Source organism: Dermacentor albipictus, chromosome 7 (genome assembly GCF_038994185.2).
Source record: "Dermacentor albipictus isolate Rhodes 1998 colony chromosome 7, USDA_Dalb.pri_finalv2, whole genome shotgun sequence".
Taxonomy (NCBI): domain Eukaryota; kingdom Metazoa; phylum Arthropoda; class Arachnida; order Ixodida; family Ixodidae; genus Dermacentor; species Dermacentor albipictus.
Genome location: NC_091827.1, coordinates 64474931 through 64489392, shown reverse-complemented (window position 1 = coordinate 64489392; position 14462 = coordinate 64474931). Strand labels below are relative to the sequence as shown.

General features: G+C 48.4%; 1 protein-coding gene across 1 annotated transcript in view; it reads right to left on the bottom strand.

Moving 5' to 3' along the window:
* Nucleotides 1-2155: 2155 nt before the first annotated feature.
* The window catches only part of Tango8 (Transport and Golgi organization 8), a 77773-nt gene continuing 65466 nt past the window's right edge, over nucleotides 2156-14462 (bottom strand). The window contains exon 5 of the mRNA XM_065435750.1: nucleotides 2156-2437. Within this exon, the coding sequence (XP_065291822.1) occupies nucleotides 2156-2437 (282 nt within the window). The remainder of the gene's footprint in view (nucleotides 2438-14462) is intronic.

The following is a 14462-nucleotide window of genomic DNA, read 5'->3' as shown; positions in this document are numbered from 1 at the left end:
GTGAGTGTTTACGACATTGTTCATGGGTCCTTAGGGTGCCGGAAGGTTTCATGTCGGTGGGTGGCAGTTGGATGACATGGCTGCTTCATTGAATGATTGCTTCATTGAGTCATGTGCAACGTTATGCCGAGAAGGGCGAAAGTTTCCTGGGCTGCATTGCTACTGGCGACGAAGCGTGGATGCTGCATTTCACTACGGAATCAAAACAGCAGAGCATGGTGAGGAAACATCCGGGTTCGCCCGTGACAAAACAATTCCCTTCAGTGCCATCTGTTGGGAAAGTTACGTTAACAGTCTTCTCGCCGACGACCGCTCCTGCTGGATTTCATGCCACAAGGTGCCACCATCAATGCCGACAGTTAATGTTCTACAATGCAGGCCTGACCTCGCACCTAGTGATTTCCACGTTTTCATTTCACTGAAGTTCTTGGCAAGACAGCGATTCACGTGCAACAATGAAGCCGCGACAGCAATTCGACGATGCTTCCACAGTGTGTCGGACAAATTATACCACATGGGCTTCTCAAATTTTCTGCTGCGATGGGACAAATGTCGGAACCGGTGTGAGGATTATACAGAAAAGTAGTGTTAGGTTGGTATAATAGTACGTGTATCTGTAATTACGTGTACCCGCCTGAATTTGGCTAATAAAACATAGGCACAAATTCAAAAGGCGCAGCGCGACTGGTGCGCAGACAAAGAAACACAAACCACAAAATAAGCGCTGACTAACAACTGGTTTTATTGGCCCCGAAACCGGCCTATTTATGCTCAGGAAGGCTTGCCATGTAGCATCGCAGATATCACAGATATGGCTACACATGATCAACCAAGAACAAGATACCGCAAACGTTTAGAAACACATTACTAAATACATAGAAACAGAGAAAACAAGATATGTTCATCGAACATAGTCTAAAATTGCTACGTATCTCAATGCTTCGGCCTAAGGCGAAGTCACTATGCGTAAGAAAATACGATAATGAAAACAAGGAACATGCGCACAGAACTAGATATCAACAAACTTGGTTTGAACAGGCTTATGTAACGAGAGAAAGACACCTTCAAAAGGGCGTGAAACGTTTTATATCCTAAACAAAACATTCAAGATACTCAATCTCATCGTCATTAAATAATATGGATAGCCTGTTGACGCAGTTGTTCGCCAGTTTTTTTATATGTTTCCACGAGTTCTCGCTAGGGCCTGTCTTTTGCTGTCATCAGAAACTTAGTGTCGTCAAACTTTCCCTTGCAGCCAGACAGCTGCCTGTCTAATTACGTACATTAAGATTCTGCTCCCAAGCATGCTCGTTGAAACACCTCCCCGCTTGGCCTATATTCCGGCGACTGCAACCGAAAGAAATTGCATAGAAAACATTTGCCATACCGTCTGTGAATTTATTCCTGTGCTGAATAGTGCACTGGGGCAAATTCTCTTTGTTTGTCATTGTACAAATTTTCGACACCTTACATGGCGCAGCAAACAAAGTTGGAACCTTATACTTCGAAGCAATCTTCTTGATGCTGTGTGACAATTTATGAATATACGGAATTACCTACACCGGCCTTTTTTGCTTACCAGGCTTACTTTTTGGATTAGGGTTCTTAATCTTTCGAAGCAACGCTTCTGAAATCGCAGTAACTAGCACCGATGGGTCTCCGGCTTCCTTCAGCCTCGTCACTAGGTAGCCGAAGCTTTCGCTCATTACGTGGAAACATGTTTTCTTAGGGCTGAATAAAGGCAATTCAGTACAATGCCTCTTTTGACAAGTTTGGAATGGGCACGGTTAAAAGGCAGTACACAACACACAACACACACACATATAATACACATATACGCTCCAAGAGTTATGCCTTAAGGGCAAGCCTTCATCGCAATAAAAAAAAAGGCAGTAGCCCCTTTTTAGACCTCCGGTTATATTGCCAGCATATAGCAACACTATAGCATATAGTCTCCTGGGTTGTTTGTTTGTTTGTGTGCATTTAAGATGTGTCTCCTGAACACACAGCACCTTTGGGTTATGTTTGTGTAAGAGTCCTTTAACGTCATCGAGGTTGTGGATAAGGCCTCTAACGTTCCAGTGTATTATTTGTGTAGCCATATTGTTCGTGTTTTTGTGCTGTGTGTCAAGAGGAGCTAAGTCAATGAAATGACTTACGGAGCCTTTTCAGGCCCCGTGGTTATGGTACGAGTTTTGTCTTTTTTGGAGCGGTCGTGAGACTCGCGCCGCTCCCGAGGCACTAGATTCGCCTTCTGGCTCGGGGTTGTGTCCATCGACTCTTGGGAGCCGCTGGACTTCCACTCACACGAGCGGGGTGCTTTCACCTTAGACCTTGCCTCGAAAAGCAGGGCCTTGGAGGCCGCCAACGCAGAGGTCGATGGGCCCTCCTTCGGGGACGGCGCAGCAGCGCTGGCTGCTGAGGGCTGCCAGGGGGGCTGGTGGCAAGGCCGCAACCACACTCGTTGGGGGCTGGGCCGGAGCCGGAGTCTACTGCGACGTTGCCCCCTTGCGCGCCGCACCAGCATACCCTGAGGTATGGAAAAAGGAAACACATTTCCGCTCTTCTTGAAATGAAATGTTTTCTTTGATTTTCATTGTGATTATGTCTTTTTTCTTTTTTCCATGTGGGGCAGGTTCGATAGTATGCTGCATGTCTACCGTCACAGTTGGGACAGTGGAGGGTGCCATTACAGTTGGATTCGTGTTCGTGTTCGCCACATTTTGCACAGGTAAGTCGGCCATGGCAGCTTTGCGAACCATGGCCATATCTCTGACACTTAAAGCACCTTCGGGGGTTTGGAATGTAAGCCTGGACTCGAAGTTTGGTATATCCTGTTTCTAAGATTTCTGGTAGAACACTGGACGCAAAGGTGAGGATGAGATGTTTAGTTGGGATATCTTGGTTGTCTCGCTTGATCTTTATTCTTTGGACCTGAATCACACTGTGTTCCTTCCAGCCCTCCAGGAGCTCTTCCTCGCTTAGGCTCAACAGATCTTCATCAGAGATGACTCCTTTAGACGTGTTCAGTGATCGGTGGGGGGTAACAGTGATTGTCACATTACGGAAAGCTGAGAGATTGGAGAGTTTACCATGCTGTAGAGTGTCGCGGACCTCAAGACGTAGGTCGCCACTGCTTAGTTTTGTCACTTTGTAGCCAGCACCTAGTGTGTCGGTAAGGCATTTAGCTACGATGAAAGGTGAGATAGTTCTGACTGTCTTTTCAGGGTCTTGACTGTGTATTACATGGTAGCGGGGGAAAGTTTCTTTGCGCTGGCTGAATAGTTGAAAAGTTTCTTCGGTGTGCCCTCTTTTTGAACGAGGACGATAGGAAAGTGGGGGGAATTACGTATTAGCCATGCAGAATTTATTTATTTCGGTAGCTACGCCAGCCGCCCACCACCGAGCCCAACAAGGGGACGCCACGAGTCCGGAAGGAAACGCAGACGCCAGCTGTACGTAGCCACTATAACCTAATATAACATACCCAAGGTTGGATACATACACCAGGTTAACCCTTGCCACCAAGAAATTCGGAAGTGAGAAGAAGTGATAAGAAGACAGGAAAGAAGAGATAGCGCGAGGGAAAGCAAAAGGTTGAATAGAGGGACAGCAAAAGTGACTGCCGATTTCCTCCAGGTTGGTCAGTCTGGAGGTGCCGTCTATGTGAAGCAGAGGCCAAAGAGGTGTGTTGCCTCCGCCGGGGAGCCTTAAAGGTCCAGACACCTAGCATCGGCTCAACCTCCAGGATCCCTTTTTCCCCAGACACGGCTAAGCCGCGCACGGCTACACGCGGGAAGGTCCAACCCTCATGTGCTCGGGTACGTGGTATCGCAACACACCAAACGCCTGCTGACGCAGACGCCCCTGCGGGGGGTGGCGGTTAAAACAGTGGGCATCCTGGTGTAAACGACCGGATTTGTACACTACAGAGAAAATGTACTCTTGCAAGCGCAATGCCCAACGCTCAAGATGCCCTGTAGGGTAGTTCAAAGAGGAGAGCCAGCAGAGAGAAGGGTGGTCAGTAGCCACGCGCAGATACCGACAAAATAGGTATGGCCGAAACTTTGCTATCCCCTAAACAAACGCTAGGCACTCTCCCTCCATGATAGAATAGTTGGGCCATGGGCAGAAGATGGCTTGCGTAAGTCATAACGTACTCTTGACCGCGCTTAATCTGGGCTAGAACAGCGCCAATGCCGTGACCACTAGCATGTGTACGGATTTAAGTTGGTGCTGATGGTCCAAATGGGCTAAAATTGGAGAGCTCATCAAGAGTCTGATGCTGTGAGTGCTGCGAAGGCTTAGGCATGCCGCTGTTCCCACGCAATAGCGACGTCGTTGTTTAAAAGCTCGGTGAGAGGGCGCGCAACGTAAGCAATATTTTGAACAAAGCAACGAAAGTACGAGCATAGGACTATAAAGGTGCCAACGCCCTTAACTGAGCATGACACAAGAAAGTCTTGCACGGCTCTAACTTTGGCCAGGTCAGGTTGCATTCCATTGGCGTATACAAGATGCCGAGAACTTATTTCACGACGACCGAAGTGACACTTCGACGAGCTGAGCTAAAGTTTCGCAGCATGAAGCACAGCAAAGACAGTAGTGAGACGTGGAATGTGGGTTTCCAAGATTGGAGAAAAAACGATTACGTGGTGGAGATAACATAGACAGATGGTCCACTTCAAGCATCGAAGAAGGGTGTCTGATCATTCTTTCGAACGTCGCTGGGGCATCGCAAAGCCCGAAGGGCATGACTCTCAATTGGAGAAGTCCTTCACGTCTAATAAACGCTGTCTTCTCACGACGCTTCTCATCAACAGCGATCTTCCAGTAGCCCGAGCGTAGGTCCATTGATGAAAAATATTTCGCCCCATGTAAACACTCAAGTGCATTATCGATACGAGGCGACATCATCCTTCTTGGCGATCTTGTTCAGATGGCGATTATCAACACAAAATCTCCAGGTGTTCTTTTTTCTTGAATAGGACAACTGGTGAGGCCCACGGGAAGGCTGGATAATGTTAGTCTTCGGTATCTTCGCGGCTTCGTTTTGAATGATGCTGCGCTCTGCAGCAGATACGGGGTACGGGTGGCGATGGACGGGACTTGCGTCACCAATGTGAATCCGATGAGTGACTACTGCTGTCTGGCCGAGCGGGCCGTCATCGAAATAAAAAAAATTACCGCAGTAAATAAACAGGCTAAACAGAGCCTAAGGTCTTCAGTATGAGCTGAAGAGAGGTTGGTAGCCATTTTATCGACTTTGTGGGAGGGTGACGAAGCCGAACGGGAACACGTGACCATATGTCCAGAGGCTGAAATAGTGGGCGCAAGCGGAGATACCTCATACTCATGCACATGTGTCAGACCGGCCACTCTCATGTTACAGGGAAGAACATGTGCAACAGAACCAAAGTTGAGAACGGGAATCCAAGCAGAATTATCGATAATGGTGAGAACAGTACTTGGGAGCGCGACGCCATGCTGTAGAGTAACGTCGACAAGCGCAGGGACGATGTCGCCATCAGGAACATGTGGTCGAGCATTAAAAGCTACAACACTAGCAGCTTGAGACGGCAACCGGGCGAATTCGGCAGAACACAGGGACGGATGATGTGCATCAGAATCAAAGTTACTGTCAGAAGGAAGATCCAACTGCACGACACCTGTAGGCAGTCTAATAGGGCAGAATGGGTGGATAGAAAGTCCAACCTAAAAATCAGGTCACGCGGACAGCGTCCTAACACAATAAATAAGACGGTGGTTTGATGACCGGCAGTCACTACGCCTGCTGTGCAAAGGCCGACAACCGGTGGCGTGCTGCCATCGGCAACGTGCACTGTGCCTGGTACGGCCGGCGTGAGGACCTTTCTGAGTCTTTTGCGAAGTGCGGCACTCAATACAAGCATCTGCGCAACGCTGTCGACGAGGGACTTGACAGAGACTCTATCCACCTCAACATCAAATATATTTCCAAAGGTTGTCGGCCGGGTCGCTGACGCAGCATCACTTCCGGGAGTTGATTCGAGTGGTTTTCTTGTGCCACGAATGCGTGGGAACAAGAGCGCCGGGCCTGCAGCGAACGAGACCGATGACCGATGACCAAGGGCGATGGTTACCAGCTGGTTGGGGAGGTCGTAGGTACATTGTCGGTATTCATAGATGAAAGAGGTGCATAGAAACGGGGAATACTTTGATCTGGATGGGTGGACGGGAAGCCGTACCTGAGGGCGATGACCAACGATGGCGGCAATGACGAGCGATATGTCCAATACGCGGCCAATTGAAACATATCGTCTTATCGTCCTGTGTTCTCCTGTCAGCCGGGTTACGATGGCGGAATGGAACCACTGAAAACGGAAAAGCAGTGGTTGGACGGGGTTGGTCCATTAGAATAGCGGCATCACGAATAGGGCAGAGAGACGATAGGCCTAAATTTGCTATCGCTTGTCTGAGAACGGCCTGTATAAGTGAGAAAGAACATGCGCTGTCTGGGCAATGCTGACGAGGAACGGCGGGAGACATGGCTTCGAGCTGGCGACGAATTAATCGCGTGAAATTTTCTTGTCCAGACAGAGGAGGTCCATGTAGCTGTTGCTCAGACAAAGACCTCAAAGCTGTGTTTAGTAGCCTGTTGAGCTGCTGCTTATTGCGGCGACTATTCATCAGTTCAAAAATGCGGCATTCTTTGATGATCACGTCCACCGAGTCATAAGTTCTCGCAGATAAGCAGATGAATGCGTCATCTGCTATGCCCTTTAGGATGTAACCCACCTTGTCGGTCTTGTTCATTTCTTCTTCAGCTTTAAAGCAGAGCGCGAGGACATCTTGAATACATGCCACCTAACATATTGTTGACGTTTAAGCACGGGTCGATAGCTGCTTCTTCGCTGCCAGCTGACGACCAAAGAGCTATTCAAAAGCGGTCTAAAAGCTTTTGCTTGCAGACGTACCAACTGATAATGTTGCGTTCGTGGGTCTCGTACTATGCTAGCGCTGTTACCTCTCAGAGGTAGAATATCACATTCGCTAGCAATAGTGTTGGGTTCCACCGATTATTTCTGCTTACACGTTCGTACCAGGAAATGCAGTATTCAACGCCCGTACCACCGATGCCATTGAAAGTCCCTGGGTCTGACAGCTGGGACAACACCACGGAAGTCACTGTCTGCAGCACCGGAGGTGGGTGGTTGGTTATTGTGGTGCTTTGGCTGTCGATCATCGTGTCTGGGCTCACGGGGCGACCGCTCGGGAGCTCCGTGTTGGTACCCCGCACGTCCACCAATCAGGATAAACTCTTGCCTGCACGTCCTGTTCTGTATATATATATATATATATATATATATATATATATATATATATATATATATATATATATATATATATATATATATATATATATGAAGTCGGACACCAAGGACAATATATATAATGTAAATGCTTGTTTGTTTCGCACTATGAATGTTTGCATCTACCCGTCCTGCCGCCTACCTGGGTCTCTGGGTAGTCCATGTTCGAATGGGCAGCACATCTTGCTGATCTGTGCAGTTTATAGGGTTCGAAACCAACCGTTGGTATAACTAGGGTCACTGAGCGTGTGACAATTTCTACAAAAAGACCGCTCTTCAACGAACCTTTTCACGCCACATGGGTCACTGTATGTGTGGGACTGTGTAGGTGCCGCTAGTCGAAGAAGCTATTTGTCACCAACTTGGAGAACTGGGTACGTGCCGAGCAGTCTGAGCTTGTCTTCAATGAACTACTTAGATGCGAACGTTGGTCACTAGATATTGTTACGTATTCGACGGCTAGACGCCGAGGGCGGCAGGACGACCGGCCCAAGGAACAGACGACCCACGCAGCGCCAGGAACACAATGACGTTTATTCGTTCGGCTACGCACTTTTTGAGCGCTAAGCCGCCAATCAGGGAGTTGCAAAAGAAAGGAAGCTATCGCGGCAAGCGAGGCAATCCTATCTGCAGATTACAACGTAGCATGGGACCAGCACCGCGAATGTTACAGCTCTGCCAAAGCTACCCTTTTCGGAAGACGTTCAAGAGGATGACGCTCCTTGAACAACTGAAGGCGGGTATGTGTGGGCAACAAGATTGTCCACGCCACAGCACTGAAGCGCTTTGCAAGATCACATTGTCCTTGCGCTTGGAAAAGACGTTCAGGTGCTTGGTGGCACAGGTGGGCAAGTTGAGCTAGAGATCGCAGAAAGGGTTGAGAAGGCGCCAAGCGTCTTCAGGCTCAAGGAACAGGCCCATGGATGGGGTTGACACGTCCGGGAGGAGGTGACGCTCATATTTAGCACTGCTCGCCGAGTGCCGGAAGGCTGCCGAGCACGTAGCGACCGGGAGCAGGCCGCAGACCTCTGGCGCAGGGTTTATCCGTCAGCCGGCACGATATGATCTGAAGGGGCATTTGGAAGAGCGGAAGAAACGCAGTAACAACGTCAGAAGTAACCTCGTGCCCATGTTTAGGAAAGTCTGGCAGTTGAATTCACTGGGAGCAGAACACGCGAAAACTGAATACGAGAATGAAAAGACTTGCATTAGCTAGCATGCATACGAGAAAAAAAAACAAAACTAGGGAATGCGGCTAAGGCAGTCAGCATTGGCATGGCGTTTGCCTTTCTTTTGCCACACTAGAAAATCGAACTTTTGAAGCGCTAGACTCCACCTCATCAAGCGACCATTTTTGTTTGACATTTGGGTTAACCACACTAAGGGGGAATGATCGGTTTCAAAAATAAAGGAAGAGCCTTTCAACTAACATGGGAGCTTTTCGAGAGCCCACACTAAGCAAGCGCATTCTTTTTCTGTTGTGCTGTAGGCTTGCTCGCGTGACGTTAGCTTTCGACTTGCGTAGAAAACAGGGTGCTCCTCGCCTTTTTCCTTTACCTGACATAAAACAACGCCCATTCCGTGGTCACTGGCATCACACTGAACTAAGAAAGGGAGAGAGTAATCTGGTGCCGTGAGAACCGGTGCACTGACAAGAATCTTTTTAATCGCAACAAATGCCTCCTTACGCGCCGTATTCCAACGGACAATAGTTGGCTCGGTCTTGCGCAGAGCATCTGTAAGAGGACTAGCGATATGTGCGAAGTTTGGAATGTAGCTTCTGTAATAGTCAGCTAAACCCAAAAAGGAACGCAAGTTAGTCTTTTATTTTGGCAAAGGAAAGCTGGTGATGGCTTCAACTTTTAATTCGGAAGGGCATCGCTTCCCTTAGCCAACAACGTGCCCCTAGTAGTGGACTTCAGTGTTTGCAAGACAGCATTTGCTCAGTTTGAGAGTCAAGCCTGCTTCACGGATTCGAAGGAATACCTGCTGCAGATGTCCCAAATGTTGTTTCCAGGTATTCGAGAAAACAGCGATGTCATCGACGTAGGGCGCAGCAAAAGACTCGGTGCCTGTGAGAACTTGATTCGCTGATGTGTACAAGCTCTTTTAACTCCTTACTTTGCTCGATTGCTAAAGAAGCTCGTTTAGCGACAGATTCGAGTATTTCTTCTGTCGACGGGGAAGAGCAAGGGCTCGGTACTTGAGGGGCTGGAACATTTATTTCCTCTGGTTAGTTTAGGACGATGCTCAGCGTCTCCATACGTTCGATAAATGGTTTCATTAGATTGCAGTGGTAGATTGTCACGTCGTCGCGTTCACCGGGCGTCGTTACCAGGTAATTGGTGTCTGAAAGCTTTTGCTTAACCGTGACCGGACCATCCCATGCTACTTCCAGTTTGTTTGCCTTCGACGACTTCAAGATGAGCACTATGTCGCCTTCCTTGAAGGCTCGAGTGCGTGCAGATCTCTCGTAATACACCTTCGCGCATTGCTGCGCTTCTGCCATGGTTATCTGCGCCAATTATTGCGATTCACGAAGGCGTTTCAACAAGGTCAGCACGTACTCGACAACGGATTTGTCCATGAATTTGTCTTCCCACTTTTTTTAGCAAGGTGAGCGGGGAGCGAAGCGCTCGCCCATAAGCTCGATCCCACCGCGGCCACTAGCTGTTACGTATTCGACGACTAGACGCTGAGGGCGGCAGGATGACCGGCCCAAGGAACAGACGACCCCCGCAGCGCCAGGAAGACAATGACGTTGATTCGTTCGACGACGCGCGTTTTGAGCGCTAAGCAGCCAATGAGGGAGTGGCAAAAGAAAGGAAAATAGCGCGGCAAGCGGGGCAATCTTATCTCCAGATTACAACGTAGAGTGCGACCAGCACCACGAATGTTACAATATGTGCCAGTAACTGTGTGCCGCCCTTCACAGAATGTATTTGACACAAACTTGGGTAAAAAAGCGATGGCGTAGAGAGCATCCGTCTCGCGTGCAAGAGGACCGTGGTTCGAATGCCGGTGCCGTGCAATTTTCCACCGGATTAAAAAAAGAAAATGACAAAAAATCTTCACGTTGATAAAATTGCATAAACAGGCTTGGAGTGCGGCCTGATCTCGGTGACCAGAACCGGTAACACACTCCCTCACAGAAGCAGGATTGGCCACTCTGGTGCAGTACTTGGCCACAACCTCCTACATGAATACAACAATCAAACCCCGGCCCTCAGTCCCCATCGGTTGCGAAGCAATTGACCACGGCGGTGGTCAGGCCTGTGACGCAGCGGAGGGTGCTAAGGATCTCTGGATCCGGACAAGCCGCCATTGGAATCTGAACCTAGCAACGTTCCACGCTAGAGCGTTATCTAGTGAGGCGAGTCTAGCAGTGCCATTGGAGGAATTAGAGGGCACTAAATGGGATATATTAGGGCTCAGTGAAGTTAGGAGGCCTAAAGAAGCATATACAGTGCTAAAAAGCGGGCACGCCCTGTGCTATCGGGGCTTAGCGGAGAGGTGAGAACTAGGAGTTGGATTCCTGATTAATAAGAATATAGCTGGTAACATACAGGAATTCTATAGCATTAACGAGAGGGTGGCAGGTCTTGTTCTGAAACTTAATCAGAGGTGCAAATTGAAGGTCGTACAGATCTGCGCGCCTACCTCCACTCATGATGACCAGGAAGTCTAAAGCTTCTATGAACACGTGGAATCGGCGATGGGTTAAGTCAAAACAAAATACACTACACTGATGGGCGACCTCAATGCCAGGGAAGGAGTAAAGTTTTCTTTCTTCTCTTCTTATTCCGCCGGGTTCTTCTTTCTTTGTGGTTGTTGTTCGCTCTCGGCTCTTCCTGAGCCGATGCCCTGCTCTCTGTTTCGGTATCTTGGCACTAACGATGCTTGATGTCAATAATTCGAACTGATTTATTTACAGGCAGATAGTAATGGTTACAAGGAGTATATGGAGTACAAGGAGATACAAGCAAACAAGGAAAACGGCTTCACATTAACGAATGCGGCTGAGCAAGGCCTCGGAGCAGTCCGTCGCTCCGATCGGGCACCTGACGAGAACGGTCCGTCGTCTCTCAGGCCTCAGCTCACACTGCCTGCTCAGCCGCACACATTATCACCCCCCAGCCGCGGGACCATGTCCCCGGGCTGCGTAACTCGCACCGGCGGTGGCCGCCACTCGAGCCCCCCGCGGCGCCTCGGCCCGACGCAAAACACTCCCCAATTACTCCCTTCTCCAGATGCCGCTACGGCGGCTCGCTGCGCGATTTATGGCCCTCGCCAGAACCAGTGTGCGAGAACCCCTGCCGCTCCCTTTTTCGCCGAACAGCGACCGGCCACCGCCTTCTCAAAGCAGGCGCTCTCTGGAAGCGGCCCGGGTGCGAGCCAGCAGCACAACATTGCCATGAAACACATACACAAAACAGAGTGGGCCCCAGAGAAGTCGGGGAAGCACGCACTTAAGCAACGAAAATAATGCACATATGAGCTTCACCAAGCCGAACACTCACAACGACCTTACAGAAGGCAAGAAGGAGGCTAAAGACAAGTCAGTGGGGGAATATGGCACATGTTCTAGGAATATCAGGGGAGAGTTACTAGAAGAGTTTGCAGAACGGAATAATTTGCGCATAATGAATACCTTCTTCCGCAAGCGGAATAACCGAAAGCGGACGTGAAGGAGTCCGAATGGCGAGACTACAAATGAAATAGACCTCATACTGTGCGCTAACCCTGGAGTCATACAATATGTGGACGTGCTCAGCAAGGTGCGCTGCAGTGACCATAGGACGGTGAGATGTCGAATTATCCTAGACTTGAGGAGATAAAGCAAGAAACTGGTACATAAGAAGCCGATCAATGAGTTAGCGGTAAGAGGGAAAATAGATGAATTTCGAATCAAGCTACAGAACAGGCATTCGACTTCAACTCAGGAAGAGTGTCTTAGTGTTAAAGCAGTGAACGGCAATCTGATGGGCAACATTAAGGAGTGTGCAATAGAAGTCGGTGGTAACGTCGTTAGAGAGGATACCGGTAAGCTATCGCAGGAGACCAAAGATCTGATTAACAAACACCAATGTATGAAAGCCTGTAACCCTACAGCTAGAATAGAACTGGCAGAGATTTCCAAGTTAATCAACAAGCGTAAGATAGCGACATAAGGAAGTATAATATGGATAGAACTGAGCACGCTCTCAGGAACGGAGGAAGCATCAAAGCAGTGAAGGAGAAACTAGGAATCGGCTAGCATCAGATGTATGCGGTAAGAGACAAAGCCGGCAATGCGACTATCAATATGGATACGATAGTTCAAGTGGCTGAGGAGTTCTATAGAGATTTGTACTATACCAGTGACACCGACGACTACAATGGAAGAGGGAATACTCCAGAAAAGCCTGAATGCCCACAAATAATGCTGGAAGAAGTAAAGAAAGCCTTGGCAATTATGCAAAGGGGGAGGCAGCTTTGGAGGATCAGGTAGCAACAGATTTGTTGAAGGATGATTAGCAGATTGTTCTAGAAAAACTGGCCACCCTATATACGCAATGCCTTATGACTTAGAATGTACCGTAATCTTGGAAGAACGCCAGCATAATCTTGATCCATAATAAAGGGGACGCCAAAGACTTGAAAAATCATAGACTGATCAGCTTACTATCCATTGCCTACAAAGTATTTACTAAGGTAATCGCAAATAGAATCCCGAATGCCTTAGACTTCTGTCAACCAAAAGACCAGGCAGGATTTCGTAAAGGCTGCGAGGGCCCAGGACACGACCCGAGCTCAACGCATGCTGTAATGAGGACGCCTCTCCAAAGCTGCGTTTACCCGAAGAAATGTTTATTCTCTCTCTACTCAACAATAGACCATATTCACACTATCAATCAGGTGATAGAGATATGTGAGGAATATAACCAATCCTTGTATATAGCTTTCATTGAATACGAGAAAGCGTTTGATTCATTCGAAACCTCAGCGGTCATGCAGGCATTACGGAATCAGGGTTTAGACAAGCCGTATGTAAAAATACTGAAAAATAAATATAGTGGCTCCACATCCACCATAGCCCTCTGTAAAGACAGTAACAAAACCCCAATAAAGAAAGGCGTCAGGCAGCGAGATACGATCTCTCCAATGCTCTTCCCAGCGTGTTTACAGGAGGTATTCAGAGAGCTGTACTGGGAAGAATTGGGGATGGAGAATACCTTAGTAACTTGCGATTCGCTGATGATATTGCCTTGCTTAGTCATTGAGGGGACCAATTTCAATGCATGCTCACTGACCTGGAGAGGCAAAGCAGAAGGGTGGGTGTAAAAATTAATCTGCAGAAAACTAAAGTAACGTTTTACAGTCTCGGAAGAGAACAGCAGTTTACGATAGGTAGCGATGCACTTGTAGTGGTGAAGGAATACATCTACTTAGGGCAGGTAGTGACCGCGGACTCGGATCATCAGACTGAAATAATCAGAAGAATAAGAATGGGCTGGGGTGCGTTTGGCAGGGATTCTCAGATCATGAACAGCAGGTTGCCATTATCCCTCAAGAGAAAGGTGTATAACTGCTGTGTCTTACCAGTACTCACGTACGGGGCAGAAACCTGGAGGCTTACGAAAAGGGTTCTACTTAAAATGAGGACGACGCAACGAGCTACGGAAAGAAGAATGATGGGTGTAACGTTAAGGGATAAGAAACGAGCAGATTGAGTGGCGGGGGAAACGCGAGTCAATGACACCTTAGTTGAAATCAAGAAAAAGAAATGTGCATGGGCAGTACATGTAATGAGGAGGGAAGATAACGGATGGTATGGATTCAAAGAGAAGTTGAGCGTAGCACGGGGCGGCGAAAGTTAGGTGGGCGAAGAGATGAAGAAGTTTGAAGAGACCACATGGTCACAATTAGCACACGACAGGGGTAGTTGGATAAGTATGGGAGGGGCCTTTGCCCTGCAGTGGGCATAGCCAGGGTGATGATGATGATTATTATGATAGACGGCACATTGAGTCATCTTGATGTTGTAGGCTTCGACTACTTTCCTTTTTCACTGGTTACCACATTTCGGCAAGGTCACCGTGCTGTGAAAGATAAGGTATTAAGCGCAAT